General features: G+C 47.1%; 1 protein-coding gene across 2 annotated transcripts in view; it reads left to right on the forward strand.

The window, feature by feature from the left end:
• Window positions 1-18,371, forward strand: part of rbm34 (RNA binding motif protein 34) — a 35,616-nt gene extending 17,245 nt beyond the window's left edge. For both annotated transcript variants that reach the window (XM_078541698.1, XM_078541699.1), the window contains exons 2-11: window positions 3,287-3,449; window positions 3,673-3,806; window positions 10,036-10,264; window positions 11,731-11,790; window positions 14,529-14,572; window positions 15,570-15,653; window positions 16,092-16,155; window positions 16,246-16,288; window positions 16,655-16,773; window positions 17,741-18,371. In XM_078541698.1, coding sequence (XP_078397824.1) covers window positions 3,287-3,449; window positions 3,673-3,806; window positions 10,036-10,264; window positions 11,731-11,790; window positions 14,529-14,572; window positions 15,570-15,653; window positions 16,092-16,155; window positions 16,246-16,288; window positions 16,655-16,773; window positions 17,741-18,247 — 1,447 coding nt within the window. In that variant the 3' untranslated portion in view covers window positions 18,248-18,371. The remainder of the gene's footprint in view (window positions 1-3,286; window positions 3,450-3,672; window positions 3,807-10,035; window positions 10,265-11,730; window positions 11,791-14,528; window positions 14,573-15,569; window positions 15,654-16,091; window positions 16,156-16,245; window positions 16,289-16,654; window positions 16,774-17,740) is intronic.
• The last annotated feature ends 1,496 nt before the right edge of the window (window positions 18,372-19,867 follow it).

Genomic DNA, 19,867 nt, shown 5'->3' on the forward strand with positions numbered 1-19,867 from the left:
GGGGGGAGGGGAGTGAGAGAGGCGGCGGGGGGGGGGAGGGGGAGTGAGAGAGGCGGCGGGGGGGGTGAGGGGGGTGAGAGAGGCGGCGGGGGGGGGGGTGAGGGGGGTGAGAGAGGCGGTGGGGGGGGAAGGGGAGTGAGAGAGGCGGCGGGGGGGGGGAGGGGAGTGAGAGAGGCGGCGGGGGGGGGGAGGGGAGTGAGAGAGGCGGCGGGGGGGGGGAGGGGAGTGAGAGAGGCGGCGGGGGGGGGGCAGTGAGAGAGGCGGCGGGGGGGGGAGGGGAGTGAGAGAGGCGGCGGGGGGGGGGGGAGGGGAGTGAGAGAGGCGGCGGGGGGGGGGAGGGGAGTGAGAGAGGCGGCGGGGGGGGGAGGGGAGTGAGAGAGGCGGCGGGGGGGGTGAGGGGGGTGAGAGAGGCGGCGGGGGGGGGGTGAGGGGGGTGAGAGAGGAGGGGGGTTGAGGGAGAGAGAGAGAGGAGGGGGGGTGAGGGAGAGAGAGAGGAGGGGGTGAGGGAGTGAGAGAGGAGGGGGTGAGGGAGTGAGAGAGGAGGGGGTGAGGGAGTGAGAGAGAGGAGGGGGTGAGGGAGTGAGAGAGAGGAGGGGGTGAGGGAGTGAGAGAGGAGTGAGAGAGAGGAGGGGGTGAGGGAGTGAGAGAGAGGAGGGGGTGAGGGAGTGAGAGAGAGGAGGGGGTGAGGGAGTGAGAGAGAGGAGGGGGTGAGGGAGTGAGAGAGAGGAGGGGGTGAGGGAGTGTGAGAGGGGAGGGGGGAGGGGAGGGAGGGAGAGGAGGGGGGAGGGGAGGGAGTGAGAGGAGGGGGTGAGGGAGAGAGAGGGGAGGAGGGAGGGGAGGGAGGGAGTGAGAGGAGGGGGTGAGGGAGTGAGAGGGGGGAGGAGGGAGGGGAGGGGGGAGTGAGAGAGGCGGGGGGGGAGGGAGTGAGAGGAGGGGGGGTGGGAGTGAGAGAGGAGGGGGTGAGGGAGTGAGAGAGAGGAGGGGGTGAGGGAGTGAGAGAGAGGAGGGGGTGAGGGAGTGAGAGAGGAGGGGGTGAGGGGAGAGGAGGGAGGGGAGGGGGGGAGTGAGAGAGGCGGGGGGGAGGGAGTGAGAGAGAGGAGGGAGTGAGAGAGGGGAGGGGGGAGGAGGGAGGGGAGGGGGGAGTGAGAGAGGCGGGGGGGGAGGGAGTGAGAGGAGGGGGGGAGGGAGTGAGAGAGGAGGGGGTGAGGGAGTGAGAGAGGAGGGGGTGAGGGAGTGAGAGAGGAGGGGGAGGGAGTGAGAGGAGGGGGGGAGGGAGTGAGGGAGTGAGAGGAGGGGGTGAGGGAGTGAGAGATGGGGGGAGGGAGTGAGAGGAGGGGGTGAGGGAGTGAGAGAGGGGAGGAGGGGGGAGGAGGGAGGGGAGGGGGGAGGGAGAGAGGCGGGGGGGGAGGGAGTGAGAGGAGGGGGTGAGGGAGTGAGGAGGGGGTGAGGGAGTGAGAGGGGGGAGGAGGGAGGGGAGGGGGGAGAGAGAGGCGGGGGGGGAGGGAGTGAGAGGAGGCGGGGAGGGAGTGAGAGGAGGCGGGGAGGGAGTGAGAGGAGGAGGGGAGGGAGTGAGAGGAGGGGGGGAGGGAGTGAGAGGAGGGGGGGAGGGAGTGAGAGGAGGCTAGGGAGTGAGGGAGGCTAGGGAGTGAGGGGGGCTAGGGAGTGAGGGGGGCTAGGGAGTGAGGGGGGCTAGGGAGTGAGGGGGGGAGGGAGTGAGGGGGAGGGGGGAGGGGAGGGGAGGGGGAAGGAGAAAGAGAGGGGGAGGGGGAGGAGAGGGGGAGGGGGGAGGGGGAAGGAGAGAGAGGGGGGAGGGGGAAGGAGAGAGAGAGGGGGGGAGGGGGAAGGAGAGAGAGAGGGGGGAGGGGGAAGGAGAGAGAGGGGGGAGGGGGAAGGAGAGAGAGAGGGGCGAGGGGGAAGGAGAGAGAGAGGGGCGAGGGGGAAGGAGAGAGAGAGAGGGGGGAAGGAGAGAGAGAGGGGGGAAGGAGAGAGAGAGGGGGGAAGGAGAGAGAGAGGGGGGAAGGAGAGAGAGAGGGGGGGAGGGAGAGAGAGAGGGGGGAAGGAGAGAGGGGGGGAGGGGAGGGGTTAGGAGGGGAGGAGAGAGAGAGGGAGGGGGGAGGGGGGGGTAGGAGGGGAGGAGAGAGGGGGAGGGGGGAGGAGGGAGGGAGGGAGAGATGGGGAGGGGGAGATGGGGAGGGGGGGAGGGATGGAGAGAGAGAGGGGGAGGAGGGGAGGGGGGAGGAGAGAGAGAGTGTGGGGAAGGGGGTGAGTGGGAGGAACGGGGGGAGGGGGTAGGAGAGAGGGGGAGGGAGGTAGGGGGGAGGGGAGGAGGGGGTGGGGAGGGAGAGAGAGGGGAGGGAGGGAGAGAGAGAGGGGGGAGGGAGGGGAGGGGGGAAGGAGAGAGAGGGGGGAGGGAGGGGAGGGGGGGAAGGAGAGAGAGGGGGGTGGGGGGAGAGAGAGAGAGGGGGGGAGGGAGAGATGGGGAGAGGGGAGGGAGAGGGGGGGAGGGGGGAGGAGAGGGGGTGGGGGAGAGAGTGAGGGAGGGGGAGGAGAGGGGGTGGGGGAGAGAGTGAGGCAGGGGGAGGAGAGGGGGTGGGGGAGAGAGTGAGGGAGGGGGAGGAGAGGGGGTGGGGGGAAAGAGTGATGGGGGAGAGAGTGAGCATTAACCCGGGGTAGAAGGTAGGAGACACTCAGCAGTCAGAGTCTTTGCAGCACAGTAACAGGCCATTCGGCCCTGCTTGTCCATGCTGGTGTTTCTGCTCCACAAAAGCCGCCTCCTCCCCATCTAACATCTGTATTTCTTTCTATTTCTCATGTACTTATCAAGCATTCCCTTAAATACGCCTTGTTCCACATTCAAGTTATTTTGCTATTCTTTGTTCTCTGCTTCAACCTGTGCTGCTGCCGATTTTGTGGTTGCGTCAAACCATGTGTTAAGAGTTAAAGGACAATTTAATCAAAGTGGTCAACATTTTGATAGAGCAACCGTTTCCCAGTGACAGCAGGGGTTGGTAACCAGAGGACACAGATTTAAGATAATTGGCAGAGGAGATGAGAATTTCTTTACACAGCATGTTGTGATCTGGAATACACTACCTGAAAGGATGGTGCAAGCAGATTCAGTCGTAACTTTAAAAGAGAATTGGATTAATAATAAAAGGAAACAAAGCAGGGGATTGGGACTAATTGTGAGTCAGTGCAGGTACAGTGGCTGAATGGCTGCTTCTATGATGCTATTTAATTGTTTGAGTCAGTTTTATCTGATTTTTTTCCTCTCCCATTTCTGCAGTAATGGAATGAATGGAGAAACAGGGAGCTATGTATTGGGCCAGGTGGCCAACAGTCTGTTCCAAATGCCGGCAGAACAGTGCAAGTTAACTCCATTAGCAGCTCTCTTCACCATCCCACCCTCTGCTACTCAGCCTGTCTTCACTCCTGTTCCAGAGAACGAGGTGAGTTCCCAATCTCAGGAATATCAAAGGTTAAAATTTCACCCAGTTTAAAATGCACACACACCTTGAACTTCCATGCCAATTCTTTATTGTTTACTGGCCGGCACCTAGGTCAGCAATAAATGCACGTCCCTAGCGTATGGTATTTTCTGCTTTTACAACAATTCCATTGGACTTTTCAATAGTAACCTGTTAGGGTTGACTTGGGATTGTTACCCCTTAGGTCACCTGCAAGAAGAGGGAGCTTGTGGAAGACGAGCCTGATGTCACAAATAAGGCCAAGCAACAGAAGCTGGACGAAAGGAAGCCCGTCCGTGACAAACTGCTCACAGCAGCTGAAAGGAAACTAGCCCAACGGTGAGTGTTGCATGGTCGGGAGGAGGATTACTCAGTTCAGCTATTTTGTTTTACAAGCACAACAGCAACTTGTAATTTTTTTTAAGAGTGCCTTTAATATAATAACACACCCCGTGGTATTTCATGGACATTCTAAAGCAAAGTTTGACAGCGAGTCAGACGAGGAGACTTTAGGACAGACGATCACAAGCTGGGTTGAAGAGTCAGGTTTTAAAGAGCGCCTTAAAGGAGACGAGTGAGGTGAGGAGGCTTAGGGAGAGAACTCCAGAGCTTCGGGCCTTAGCAGCTGAAGGCATAGCCACCAGTCAGAGAAGTTAAAGTTGGGGATGTGCAAGAGGCCAAAATTAGTGGAGCGTAGAGATCTCAGAGGGTTGTGGCGCTGGAGGTGATTACAGAGAAATGAGGAGTGAGATGATGGAGGAATTTGAAAACAAGGATGAGAATTTTAAAATTGAGGCATTTCTTAACTGGACCCAATGTAGGTGTATAAGTGCTGGGGAAATGGATGTGCAGGACTTGATGCATATAAGGACCTGGACAGCAGAGTTTTGGATGACCTCAAGTTTACAGATGGTAGAATGTTAGAGGCCAGTTAGGAATGTATTGAGCAGTCAAGTTAAAGGTAACAAAGGCGTGGATGAGCATTTCAGCAGCTGTTGAGCTGAGGCAGGGATAAAGGCATTGTTACAAAGTTCGAAATAGTGATGGCGCAGGTACATGGTCGGAAGTTCATCTCTTAAGGACATAAAAGATAGGAGCAGGAGTTAACCATATGGCTCCTTGAGCCCATTCCACTATTCAATATGATCTTGGCTGATCCTCATCATCAGACTTTCCCATTCAGTCTCCATATCTCTTGATGATCATAGACCAAAAAGTCTATCGGTCTCAGCCTTGAATACATTCAACAACTGAATATTCAGAATCCTCTAAGTGAAGAATTTCTTCCCATATCGGTCTGAAATGGTCACCCTCTTATCCTGAGACTGTGCCTCCTAGTTCTGGACTCTCCAACTGTCACCATCTACCCTGCCAAACCTGCTCAGAACCTTATATATCTCAATGAGATCACCTCTGATTCTTCTAAACCCTTGTTAGTATAAACCTAGTGAGTATAAGCCTAATCCACTCAACCTCTCCTTTATAAGGCAATCTCTCTCATCCCTGGAATCATTCAATTTAATCTCTGTTACATTGACTCTAAGACAAGTATATTCTTCCTTGAGTGTGGAGATTAAAACTATACGTATTAGTCCCAGGTATTATCTCACCAAAGCCCTGTACAATTGCAACAATTCTTCCTTACTCTTCTACTCCAACACATTTACAATAAAGACCAACATGCCATTTGTTCTACAAATTGTTTGCTATACCTGCATGTTAACTTTGTATTTCATGTACAAGAGTTCCAAAATCCCTCTGAACACCATTTAAAAGCTTTTCACCACTTCAAAAGTATTGTTATTTCTATTCTTCCTACCAAAGTGAATGACCCCACATTATATGCCATCTTCTTACCCAATCACTTTATGGATCTTTATCCCTTTGCAGGGTTAAAAAAATTGTCTGCCCTGTTTCTTGGGTGTGGAGATTCATGATTCGTTTTTTCGTTGGAGGTGGGCAGTATGCAAACCATCTCGTTACCATGATTGTAGCGTAGGGCTGAGCAGGTTCCTTGCTCTGCTGGCAGCCTCTGTGCTCAGCTGGGGACTGAGAGCATCTGGGTGCAGCCAGCCTACTTTTCTTAAAGGCAGTCTGTCCCTCTTAAAGGGAAGCTGTACTGAGTAATATTGCGGAATTTAAAACATGGAAAATGAAACACCAAAGCAGAAAGAAGGTTTTGGGCTGATGGATACAGCGCAGGAGGAGAGATGCCATCATTGCTTTGGGGGGCAATAGGCCCTCGAGGACCACGCTCAGGAGGGAGTGAAAGCAGGTGGTCAGGGAGGTGTTGCATGGTAGGGTGGAGGCATTTCATGGGCGTTCTAAAGCAAAGTTTGACACCGAGTCACACAAGGAGACTTTAGGACAGATAATCACAAACTGAATTGAAGAGTCAGGGTTTAAAGAGCATCTTAAAGGAGACGAGTGAGGTGGGGAGGCTTCAGGAGAGAACTCCAGAGCTTCAGGCTTCAGCAGCTGAAGGCATGGCCACTAGTGGTAGAGAAATTAAAATTGGGTATGTGCAAGAGACCAGAATTCAAGGCATTAAGAGATCTCAAGAGGGTTGTGGAGCTGGAGGAGATAGGAGGGGTGAGACGATGGAGGAATTTGAAAACAAGAATGAGAATTTTAAAGTTGAGGTATTTGTTAACTGGTGCCAGTGTAGGCCTGTGAGAGCTGGGGCGATGGGTGAGCTGGACCTGAAGACTTGGCAGCAGTGCCACACAGGTGGTTAGGGTCTATAATTGTGTCTTTGCAGACTCTGTCTTCCTCTCAGCTTACTTTCCCATCTAGCTTTGTACTCTTAGCAAACTTGGGTACATTGCACTCAGTCCCTTTGCCTGTCTCATTGATATAGATTATGAATAGCTGAGGCGTCACCCAACTAGTAATAACCTGCCAAGCTGAAAATAACCTGTTTATTTCTAAACTCTCTTTTCTGTCCTTTAAGTGAACCTCAATCCGTGCTAATATTATTTCCCCAACTCCATGACCCCATTATCTCTGTGTATCAGCGACACACATGAGCGCTAGAAAAATTCCATCAGCAATGCCTCCTCCTCGTCCTCCGGATTCATTAGAAGGATCGTCGACCCTCGTGTCTTTTGGTGAAGCCAGCTCCACAAGCATTCAGGCAAAAACTCCTGCAAAAATCAACTTTGATGGACTAAACACGGTGTCAGGATGGCCAAAAACCATCTCCCTTGCCAAGTCCTGTTTTCCCCAACTCTCAAATGGCCAATGTTCCAGGGGAGGACAAAGAAAACATTTCAAACACACTCTGAAGCTCTCCTTGAAGTGCGGCAGCATTGACATTAATGACTGGGAGGAACTTGTTACCAGACATTCAAAATGACGACAATTTGTCCATCAAGCTGGATTATGCTTTTAAGTAACTACGTCTTAATGATAAGGCAGAGAAGGAAAGTAAAGGAAGCAAATTCGGCACACCGGATCCCACTACCTCATGGGACATCCTGCCTCATGCCCAAAGATCTGCAGGTTGAGAATCAGCCTGTTCAGTCACACGAAGACCCACGGCAGAAACTCTCAACCCTGACTGGACGTCATCCTCATTGAGGGACAACCGACAGCGATGACAGGCTGCCTGAAACCTACTAAAATGGACAATCTGCACCTGCTTGCTGGTATTGCTCTATCTGCCATAAGGAGGGAAGTCACATCAGGAGTAGAACGGACGGTGCAGACCAGTGACCCTTGTCATCCTCTTCCAGAAAGAGCCAGCAATGCAGAGGCTCAAGTGAGGGACAGCATTTTGGACACTGTCCATCCCTAGACTGTAACCCCCATAGCTGCCACTTTGCTGATCAACACATCTGTGGACAAAGGCACATGAGTTGCCTAATGATCCTGAAGAATCCCCCTCACCAGGAGCCAGGGAAACGTGGCCTTCTAGCTGTGTTTCATTTGCCTCGGGACTGGTGTCAGCCTCCGCAAGTCCCTTATGCAGAAGTGAGGATAAAGCAAACAAATTCTGTCGACTGGAGAGTTTTATCCCAAAATGATAAAACACAATGTCTTCTACGATCAGAACCATGCGGTTCTGAAGATTTTCAACTCTGAACCAGAGCCTGCATGAAATGGTGAGGGAAGGTGTCGCGACAGGATGAAGACTCTGCCTAATCATATTATGATTTTAAGTGCCCCTGTTGCCTCTTCGTAAATTTTAAAATCAAGACATTGCTTGACTGCGAGCCCTTGTAGGTCAGTGAGCCCAGAGACGATAGGTGAATGGGACTTGGTGCAAGTTAGGACACGGCAGCAGAGTTTTGGCTGACCTCAAGTTTACAGAGAGTAGAACGCGGAGACCAGCCAGGAGTGTGTTGGAATAGTTGAGTCTAGAGATAAGGAATGCATTAAATGAGGTTTTCAACAGCAGATGAGCTGAGGCGGACAAAGTTGGGCGATGTTATAGAGTTGGAAGTAGGTGGTCTTAGTGCGAATATGTGCGCAGAAGCTCAGCTTGGGGTCAAATGTGACACCAAGGTTACTGACAGACTGATTTAGTCTCTTAACATTTGCCAGGGAGAGGGATGGAGTCAAGAACTGTGTTTGGACTGGGGACCAAAGACAATGGCTTCTGTCTTCTCAGTATTTAATTGGAGGAAACTTCTCATTTAGTGTTGGATAAGCAGTCTGATAATTTAGCATCAGTGGAGGAGTCGAGAGAGGCTATGGTGAGATAGAGCTGGGTATCATCAGTGTACATATGAAAACTAACACCGTGCTTTCGGATGATGTCCAGTGGGTGGCATGTAGATGAGAAATAGGAGGGAGCCAAGAATAGATCCTCCGGGACACCAGAGGTAATGGTGTGGGAGTAGAAGAGAAGCCATTGCAAGTGATTCTCTGGCTACAATTTAGATAAGAATGGAACCACATGAAATCAGTCCCACCCAGATGTCTGATGGAGGAGAGGTGTTGAGAGAGGATGGTGTGGTCAGCCGTGTCAAAGGCTGCAAATAGGTCAAGAAGGAGAGGAGGAAAAGTTTACCTTTGTCACAGTCACATAGGATGTCATTTGTGACTTGAGGGGGGCTTGGGGGGTGAAGATGGTGGCGTAGTGGTAACATCACTGACTAGTAATCCAGAGGCTCAGGCTAATGACATGGGTTCAAATCCCAACTTGGCAGCTGGTGGAATTTAAATTCAATTAATAAAATCTGGAATTGAAAGCTAGTCTTAGTAATGGTGACCGTGACAACTATCATCAATTGTCATAAAACCCCATTTGGTTCACTAGTGTCCTTTAGGGAAGGAAATCTGCCACCCTTACCTAAGTCTGGCCTACATGTGGATCTAGAGTCACAGCTATGTGGTTGTTCTTAACTGCCGTCTGAAATGGCCTAGCCAGCCACTCAGTTCAAGGGCAATTAGGGATGGACAACAAATGCTGGCTTTGCCAGCGATGCCCACATCCCATCAAAGAATAAAAAGAAGGAGCCATTTCAATAGTGTGGCATGTCAGAAACCTGATTCAAGTGTGAAATTCTGGGACAGCTGGGCATGAATTAATAAGGCACCCTTGGAATACGAAGGCTGGTCTCTGTATCATACAAAGGAAATCGAGACTCTGGAGAAAGTGCAAGAAGGATCCACCAGAGCTGAGAGGTTAATCTATCAGGAAAGACTTTGCCTAAAGAAGAGAATACTGAGGGGTAACCTGATAATGGTTTGATAGGGTAAACATGGGGAAGATGTTTCCATTTTTTAGGTCTTACCAGAACTTGGGGCCATAAATATAAGGTAGTCATTACTAAGTGAGGTGCAATTGGGTTAAAGGATCTCTATCCCGAAGAAGTTGGAATCTAATGGGGCTTTTCAAAATTAGGAAAGGGTAACTTGAGAGGCCAAATTGCTTTCACCATTGGTGAATTTGCAACAAGGGAGGACACAGCAGCTGAACAAAGGGGAGCATTGGAATTAATGTTTTCATGCAGCAGATGTGGTGAGGTGGGGTTTATTAGACTAAGGAATGCTTTACCAGAAGGAACGATTGAGGGAAAAAGTGCACAATTGCATTAAAGAAAAATGAATACATTTGTAAAGGAAGGTTAAGCAGGATTGGTAGAGAGGGCAGTGAAATGGAATAAGAGTACACTGCTCCAGTTGAAATGGTAGTACTGAGTATTGGGGCTGAATGGCCTCCTGTTCTTGTAATTGTTAACCGTTTTTTCCCCTTTTAGTACAGTTAGTTTGTTTAGCAACTGCACCGCTATGAGATGTTTCTGTTTTCACCCATTTTAAAATGCTATCCTGATGTGTGTTTCTATTACATGCCTGCCAGACTGCACACAGGTGGAATGTTCAGGTTGGAATTTGGTTTGGGTCTCCCTCTAGAACAGCTGGGGAGCTGGGTGACGCGTGGCTGAGTTGCTGGAGCTCCGCCACTGGCTGGAGGGCTAATTGCACATCTACATTGTCAATCCAAAGAAAAGGGGCAGCGAAGGTAAACGAGAATGGTAGCAGGGAAGTGACTTAGTTTTGTGGAAGGGGGTGTTGGGATTCTTGCCATGCTGAGCTGCCCTCACTGTGTCACTTGCAGGGAGGGTGCCTTGAGAGCAGCAGATGTTGCAGCTGAAGCAAAACGATACAGAAAATTTAAATGTCGCAATAAGGCAGTGCAAGGCAAATTGCCAGTTGCTCCAGCGATGCCAGAAGGAAACACCATCGACCCTGACGTGAAGAAAAGCACAGCCAACCCTGCACTGGAGAGAACAAAGAAAAATAGAACCCTGTTTGTTGGCAACCTGCCATCAGAGTACAGTAAGCAGGTGAGAGATGGCTGCTCTGCTGCCACCCCAGACATGAAGGTTTGTAGACATATGCATTGATCGGGAGGGCGGGTGGGTTGAAAGAACTGTGGGTCAACTTCTATATCCTTGGTCAGTTACACTTAAATAATGATACTGAGAGTACAACAACTTCCGTTTCTACAGCACCATCGATGTAGTAACACATGCCAATGTGCTTCACAGCAGCATCGCTGGACAAAATGAGTCACGTAAGGATGTATTAGGACAGATGAACCAAAGCTTGGTCAAAGAGAGAAGTTTTAAAGAAGTGTTTTTAACAAGGAGAGACAAACTTCGGGAGGGAATTCCAGAACTTGTGGCTTAGGCCACAATGTTGGAGCAAGAGAATGGGGGTTGATAATACAGTCCAACATTTTGAGATAAAAACAGTGTGCTGGAAAAACTCAGCAGCTCTGGCATCACCTGTAGAGAGAAACTGAGTTAACGTTTTGACTCCACTATGACTCTTCTGCAGAAATATTTGGCTCAACATTAACTCTTTCTCTCTCCACAGATGATGTCACACCTGCTATTTCCAGCACTTTGTTTTTATTTCAGATTTCCAGTATCTGCAGTGTTTTGCTTTTATTTTAGAGCCAACAATTGGAGAGTTACTGGGTTTTTACAGGGAAGTTGGAGCATGTTTTAATTGTAAGTGGCAGGAGAGCAGGCTTCCCCCCTAACTGCAGCTGCAGGATTAAAGAGAGGCAGCAAATGTAATGGTCTCTGACCTCACTCCCTCCCCTACCACAACCACAGAAACAAATGTTAAAGACCATACCAACCCATCTTCTGTTAACTGTTTCTTGCACTATGGAGCAATCAATGGTCATTCATCTTCACCCATGCAAGTAACTTTCAGACAATATTTTGGTGCACCATATTTATGAGTCATTTGATGTTGACGTATGGTCCATGTTAAGGAGGAATCTGTGACTTTGAATCTCTGGTACCCAAAACTTTTCACCACTGCAGCTTTTCCTCACCTCATGTCTCAAGGCCTTTTATAGATTAATTCATAAAGATTGATTGCTGTGGTTAAATAACAGCCCCATTCTCATTGTATCATGGTGTCCTGACCAATATTTATCCCTCCACCAACATCCCTAAAACAGATTATCTGCTCATTATCACATTGCTTGCTGAGCACAAATTGGTTGCATCATTTCGTACATTACAACAGTGACTATATTCCCAAAAGTGCTTCATTGGCTGTAAAGTGCATTAGGAGGCCGTTAAAGGTGTATAAAACAAATCCTTTCGAATAACAGGATGGCAGAAGGCTAAATGGATAGACATTAATCTTGTCCTGTCTCATTAATTTTAATGTTCCTAATTGTAATAATAACATGCAAAGCTGTATCTGTTAGGGAATGTTGCCCTCTTGCTCTTGAGTGTATCACTTGGCTAATATATAGTAATATCATTTGTATCGTTTTAAACAGATGATCACAGCGATATTTAAAGAGTTTGGGCCGATTGAGTCTGTACGATTCCGTTCGGTGGTAAGGCAACAGTTTTTAATTTTTTGAGAAATAAGCTCCAATGATTGCTTACAGAAATGAAGCTGGTTTCAGCTGTGAAGGTTTTGTCCTGGAGACGGGGCTTTTCTTCTTTGTTGCTTTCAGAAGGCTGCGGTTTTGATGTTCGATATTTCTCTGTGCTTCAGCTGCCCAACTGGCGCGATGCTCCCAGTCCAGAGTCTCGCTCAACAGAAACCAGACCTGATCCGTGGATCTCTGGTTTCCCGGCCAGTGAAATCTGTCTTTTCACCTGACTGGATGCTTCCAAAATTAGTGAATTGGGAGGACTACTAAAATGAAAAAAAATAGAAAAATTGCTCTAATTTTAAGGTTATGCCTCCTTGTTCTGGACACCCCCACCAAAGGAATTAGTTTCTCTCTATCTACCATATTAGAACGTTTTAATATTTTTAAAACGCCTAACAAATCTTTCTGACCTGCTCTGCCATTCAAAGCAATGGCTGATCTTCTGCCTCAACTCCATTTTCCTGCCCCTTTCCCATATCCTTTGATTCGCTAAGAAATCAAAAATCTACCTACCTCAGACTTAAATGTACCCACTGATAAGAGCATCCCCAACCCTTTGGAGAAGAGAATTCCAATGGCACAGCACCCTCGGAATGAAGAAATTTTTCCTCATCTTAATCTGCCATGATCAGTCCCTTATCCTGAGACTGTGCCCTCTTGTTCTGGATTCTCCAGCCAGGGGAAACGACCTCAGTGTCTACCCTGTCAAGCCCCTTCAGAATCTCGAATGTTTCAATGAGAACACCTCTCATTCTTCTAACTCCAGAGAATATAGACCCAATTTACTCAGTCTCTCACCATAAGACTATCCCCCTCATCCCAGGAATCAATCTTCCCTCTACTGCCTCCAAGGGTAGTATATCCTTGCTTAAATATGGATACCAAAACTGATACACTACTCCAGGTGTGCTCTCACTATAAAGCACTATACAATTGTAGCAAGACTTCCTAATTCTTGTGCTCTAATTCCCTTGCAGTAATGGCTAAAATGCCATTTGTTTTCCTAATTTCATGCTGTACCTGCATGCTAACTCTTTTTTTTTAATGTGAGTACACTCAAGTCTCTCTGAACATCAACATTTAGAGCTTTACACCTTTTTAAAAAAAAAATTTTGCTTTTCTATTACTGACAAAGTAAGTAACCTCAATTCCTCACATTATACTTCACCTGCCACCTCGTTGCACACTCACATAACTTGTCTATGTTGCTTTGTGTTCTTGCAGCTTATCTTCCCACTTAGCTTTGTATTGTCAGTAGATTTGGATACATAACTCTTGGTGTAAGTCATTAATAAAGACTGTAGATAGCTGAGGCCCAGCACTGATTCTTGGGGCACTCTAGTTACAGCCTGCCAGTTTGAAAATACCCCCTTTATCCCTATTTTCTGCTTCCTGGCCATTAACCAATCCTCCACCCATCTTGGTATATCACCCCCAAATCTATGAGCCCTTGTGTATTAACTTTTTGTTGTGTGGCACCTTATCGAATGCTTTTTGGAAATCCAAGTTATAGAATGGTTACAACACAGATGGAGGCCTTTTAGCCCATCGTGTCTGTACTGGCTCTCTGCAAGAGCAACTCAGCTAGTCCCACACTCCTAGCCTTTCCCCATAGCCCTAAAAACCTTTTCAAATAATTATCCAAATCTCTTTTGAAAGCCAAATTTGAATCTTCCTCCACTACATTTTCAGGCAGTACATACCAGATCCTAACTACTTGCTGTGTGAAAATGTTTTCCTCATGTCACAGTTGGTTCTTTTGTCAATCACCTTCGGGTGTCCTCTGGTTCTCGAACCTTGCACCAATGGGAATAGTTTCTCCCTATCTAATCTGCCTAGACTTCTCATGTTTAGAAGACCTTTATCAAATCTCCTCGCCAATGAGAACAGTACCAGCTCCTCCGATCTGTCACATAACTGTAGTTTCTCATCCCTGGAACCATTCTCATGTATCTTTTCTGCACCCTTTCCAATGCCTTCACATCCTTCCTCAAGTGTGGTGCCCGAAATTGGATGCACTGCTCCTTGTCTACACTACCAGTTACATCAATCAGTTTGTCAGAGATGATTTCTCTTTTGTAAAATCCTGTTGACTCTGTCTGGTAAGGGAATACAAGTCTAATCCATGTGGCCTGTTGTAATAATTTAACCTTTTTAGCCCCAGTATCATTCTGGTGAATCTGCTGTGCCTGGAAACACCAGTATTCCAAAGGCTTTGTATAACTGAAGCTTAGCTGCCCCCAGTCTGTAATCCAGCCCCCATAAGGTCATCAGCACTGGGGACAGGCAGCTATCTGGTGGGATATAACTGAAGCCCAGGATTAAAATAGCTGGGACATAAATCGGTGGCTGTGCAGTGGATTGACACTCGTCCCGTCCTCGCTCACTCACTCCAATTTACAATCCTTCCTCCCTCATCCCAGTAATGTAAATGCACCTTTATTATATGGAAGAATGGGGAGGGAGGTGTATAAACAGCACACCTGAGACCAAGTGACTAGAGGTCTATGGACTAGCCACACTGCAGCTCGAAGGCAGGTTTACCCTGAGGCAGGAGGATGAGCTATGCTGAAAATAGGGCTGTGTTGCACTGCTCACCTCTTCATTTTGAAACCTTGTTTTTTTGCCCTCCTGCATGTATGAGAAAGTGAGATGATTAATCTGATTATATTTCTCTTGTCCCTCAACTAAAGGCACGTGCAGAGCCCAACATCTCCAGGAAATTGGCCACAATCCAGTAAGTCACTCTGCTTGTTCGCCAGGGAGTTTACCTGCTGACTGCCTTCGATGTAACATAGACATAAGCCCTGCAATATTGGGGTGTTTAACAACACTATTTCCTCACTCTCCTCTGTCCTTTCACAAAACACATTTATATGCTGTGGTGTAATTAGACAGCACTTAGCCATTTCACCATTACACCCAGACAGATAGCAGTGTTTTCAAGCATGGAGCCAACACCGATAATTCTGTTTCTGCCCTCAGGCTGAGCTTCAGACATGTGTACATACACAAGCATTTGCACATGTATGCACACAACACATGGGCAAACAAATGTAGATCCATGACGGCATGCACACCTATGCAAGCACATGCATATAGTTTACAGCAGAAGTCCGTATATAGGAACTGAACCCCTGGTTGGTTTCCTCTTCCCCTCTCTCCAAAGACTGTAAGTCATGAGGAAGGTTGTTACTCTGCACAGGCCAGGGATTGAACCTGCGACCTCCCCTCTCTATACAATTCACTGGCATTGTGTGCTGCCCTTATGCACCAAGCTTGAGAAAGGACTGCCAAGACCATTCACACTTTGTTAGAAATTCTCTTCCTGTAGTAGATCCCTTGGTTTGTGTTTTTACCTTTGATAGGGGTTAGAAGAGGTAGGGTTGGAGGAGGCTTGTGCGGAGCATAAACACTGGCACGAGGTAGTTAAACTGAATGGCCTGCCTCTGGGCTGTAAATTCTTTGTAAATCCATTAATGTTCAATTAACTGCAAATAACTCTGCCCTCCAGTGGTCTCCCTGGGTATGTGCTGTGGAAACCTTTGCTGTAGTTTGGAATTAACTTTGATACAGAACATAGCCCTTATGTCTGCATGTGTCTATGCTTGGTTTATTTTTAAATGCTCCCCTCACCTTTTTCCAGCTCGCCGGTTTGAAAGTATAAATGGACAACAAATTTCTCACTGATATGATTTCTCTCTGACCCTCCTCTTTCCCATTGCTGACTTCAGGAGGAAGATTCATCCCAGGAGGAACAATATGAATGCCTACGTCGTATTTGAGCAGGTTAATGATGCAGTTAGAGCCTTGACGAGGTATGAGATTGGACTCCAGCTTTCATTGCTCTTGTCTCAGTGACTTCTGACTTTATGAATGATAACGAGGAGCGTGTGTCTTAGATTAAATCACTTGCACAACCCAGTTAAATGTTACACATCCCTGCACCGTGCAAAGCCTCGCATAATGGTCAAGAGTGCAGCTGCTGTGCAGAATGTAGATATATTTGGAGGGCAGCATCATTGTAAATTGAGTTTTACTGTACAGCAGGGGTATTCCTTTATAAGCAGTACTCAATGTTTTAGTTTAGTTTTAATGAGTAGTCTGTTTATTAGTTTAAATGTAACTAGCACTGTGTATTTATTGGTTTACGTGCAGTCAGTGTGTGTTTAATAGTTTATTTCTAATGGTTGTCTGTGCCTTTCCCGATTATATTTTTACTTTCAACGACTAAATAAATTCTGTTCTTTTTGAAGGAATGGGTGTGAAATACAAACTGGCTTTCATATCCGGGTGGACCTAGCCAGCAGGTCAAACTTTGTGAGTTATGAATCAGAGTTTTATAGTGAGTTGATTTATACTTTACTGGCTAAGGTTAGAGCAAGGCATTTTTATTTTTATATTTTGCAGCATGACCAACGAAAATCCATCTTCTTGGGCAACTTGTCATACGGTAAGATGAATCTTTCTGTAACTGGTGATGTGCTTTGTCAGTTATTCAGTCTCATTCTCCAGTGTTATCTTGAGCTTTCAAACTGCACAGTTCCTTTGAAGAAATGATTTATCATTTGTGCAGACCAACTTGCTTTTGAACTTGTATCCTCTTTTTGAGATGTGCTGTGGTTGTGAAAGGCACTGTAGAAATGCAAGATTTTCTTTCTTTAAATTTAAAGTATTAGGGACATCAGCTTGGGGAAGCTGCAGCATTTCAAACCCTCCCCCCACCTGCTCAATCTATTTGAAGAGCTCTGGGTTTTCCACAGGACTTCTGTGATTGCTTCAGCGGCCCATTTACTCAGTTTGCTCTGTTTGAGTATAGAGATTGGAGAGGACGAAGTACGAGATCATTTTTCCGAATGTGGTGAAATCGAGTCGGTGCGGATTGTGAGAGACCGGGAATCAGGAATGGGGAAAGGCTTTGGATATGTGCTCTTTCAGGTGAGGTGATACATCCAGCCAAACCGAGACTTGGAAACCTACTGCATCATAGTTAAAGGTTTAGAATCAGAATTTTGCCACAAAAAGGCCATTCAGCCCATTGCTCTGATGCTAGCTCATGAAAGAACTGTTCACTTTGTTGCATTTTCCAGCTCATTCCCCCTACTCTTTTTTTTGTTTCCTTTTCCCGCTGCACTTAAACAATGCCATGGAATCTTTTACCTTGACCTGAGCAGCTGGACAGGGTGTGGCATGTTATCAATTTGACTCTAGTTGGTGGTGTAAAATGGGAGCAATTTGATTAGTCATTTATTGAGCAACCCCCTGGTTCTGGTTTCCGTGGTGCTGCTATAGATCATGGATTTGCGATGCCTCGATTTCAAAATTCTTGTCCTTTTTTTCCCCTCAATGACCTCAACCTCCCTCTCTAACCTCCTCCAGCCCCTACAACCCTCCCTCTCTCTGTAACCTCCTCCAGCCCCTACAACCCTCTGAGATATGTGCGCTTCTCTAATTCTGGCGCCTTTCAAATTCCTCAATTCCTTTCCACCTCCTTTGCTGACCGTGCCTTGAAGTGCCGAGGCCCTAAGCTTTGGAATTCCCTCCCTAAACGCTGTCTCTTTATCTCACTTTCCTCCTTTTAACATGCTACTTAAGAGCCTGACTCTTTAACCAAGCTTTCAGTCACCTGTCTTAATATTTCCTTAAGGGCTGTTTTGTTTGATGATGTTTCTATGAGGCACCCATGGCTCTTTTGCCGCTTTGAAGGTGTTATATAAATAAAAATTGTTATCTTTCCTCGCTGGCCATGTTAGTCGACCTCACTTATACAAGCAGAGGGAAACGTAGAGTGAATCCACACATGGACTGGGATGGTGGAAGGCACAGAAAGACTCATAGAAAAGTGAGGGAAGTGCAAGAGGCACGGTTTAGAGAATAATATCAACGGTATTATTTTCGGTTGCAGAGCGTGGATGCTGTAACCCTGGCCCTGCAGCTTAATAAGTCTGAGCTAAAGGGACGCAAGGTGAGAGTCAGCCGCTCAGTGGAGAAGGACTCAGCCAACAAGGCCCGAATGAGGAGTCCCTTGGACACAGCTGCCAAGGCCCAAGCAGGGAAGAAACCACCGCTAGCCAAGGGCTTTGCTGGGGTCATGGCAAAGCCAGCAGAGAAGAAGAAAACCAAGAAAAAGGAAGGACAGAAGAGTAAACTGAACCGGGGAAAAGCCAGCAAGTCTTCAAGCAAGCGGCGAAATGCCACATTCTCTCTGATCTCCACCAAAAGCCCTCATTCTCTCTCTGGAGGTACTGGCTCACCAGTAATGCAGACTGGAGATTTCAGACAGGAGCTGGAGTTAATTGAAAACCCAAGTCCTGGCAGACAGCCTTTCCCTGAGACTGATCCCCTCCCCCACTGGCCTGCAGATACTCCTTCCTCTTTATCTAACGGTTTGGAGAGAGCTATGGCTGTTTAAAGTTTATTGCGTGTGAAGTGTTCTCTGAAATGGACCAGCACCCATCTGTTTTCTGAGGCAGACCTGTTTGGTTCCCTTGGATAGTGCAGCTCGGCTCAACTTGAACAATTAAAACAATTTTACAAAGTTTGTGTTCACTCGCTCTCTCCTAGCCTCCACCACACCGCATCCCACCCCACTCCAAATCAGATCAGACAGATTTGTTAGTACAGGGGGAAACGGTTAATGAATACTGCTTTGACCAATTATTTTTATTCAGATACAGCTGTCAAAACATTAAAGAATAGGTAACATCAGAATGTAAACATAGGAGCAGGAGTAAACCATAGGTCCCTCGAGCCTGCTCCACCATTCAACAGGGTCATGGCTAATCTTCTACCCGATCCCCATATTCCTTTATTCTCTTAGGGCTCAAAAACCTATTGATCTCTGTTTTAATACACTCAACTCCGTATCCACAGCTCTCTGGGTTAGAGAATTCCAAAGATTCTCTGTTTTAATACACTCAACTCCGTATCCACAGCTCTCTGGGTTAGAGAATTCCAAAGATTCTCTGCTTTAATACACTCAACTCCGTATCCATAGCTTTCTGGGTTAGAGAATTCCAAAGATTCTCTGTTTTAATACACTCAACTCCGTATCCACAGCTCTCTGGGTTAGAGAATTTCAAAAATTCACAACCCTTTGAGTGAAGAAATTTCTCCTCATTTCAGTCCCAAATGGCCAACCCTTATCCTAAGATTATGACCTTAGTTCTAGACTCACCAGCCTGTTGAACCCTTGAAGAATTTTATATGTTTCAATGAGATCACCTCTTGTTCTCCTAAACTGCAGGGAATATTGGCTGATTCCCTAACAATAGATTACAGATTTGATTGTGATTACTCCTGTTTTTAAAAAATGCAGTTATGGATAACTGAAGGTGTATTTATTAATTTGCTTCATTACAGTCTACACTTTGCAGTGCAGCACAAAGCTTCATGGGGGGAAATCCTGCTGATACATCAAACAAGTGATTTCACTTGAAGCCTGGAAAACGTTAGGCCCAGTGAGCATCAGAATTATATTCACTTCATCAAGATACAGAACCAAAAAGAAAATACTGTGGATGCTGAAAATTGAAAATAAAAAACAGAAAATGCTGGGTATACTCAGTAGGTCTGGCAGCATCTGTAGAGAGAGAAACAGAGTTGACATTTCAGGTCTGAAGAAGAGTCATATGGACTCTAAACGTTAACTCTGTTTCTTTCCACAGATGCTGCTGAGTTTTTCCAGCTTTTTCTGTTTTTTATTTCAGATTTCCAGCATCCACAGTTTTTTGCTTTTATTATTATGGCACTTCAAGCCGATGACCTTTGATCAGAACAGGGAAGATGTTGAAAGATAGAGTGGCTTTTAGCAATGGAGGTCAACAGGGTATTAGAGAGAACCTCATTCTTTGGAGGTGGTATTTCCATCATTCAGAGACAGAGTCTCTGCCACATTTTGTTGCCAATAGGTTTTTGTGCCAGTAAAACCCCGTAAGTCATATGCACCACAAAATTTCAACATTAGCATCTGATGAAGTGTTTTTTGGGTTTTTTTTTTGCAACTAAATAAAGTTCTTGTCCTAAAACAGAA

This window comes from Cetorhinus maximus, chromosome 5 (genome assembly GCF_964194155.1).
Source record: "Cetorhinus maximus chromosome 5, sCetMax3.hap1.1, whole genome shotgun sequence".
Taxonomy (NCBI): Eukaryota; Metazoa; Chordata; class Chondrichthyes; order Lamniformes; family Cetorhinidae; genus Cetorhinus; species Cetorhinus maximus.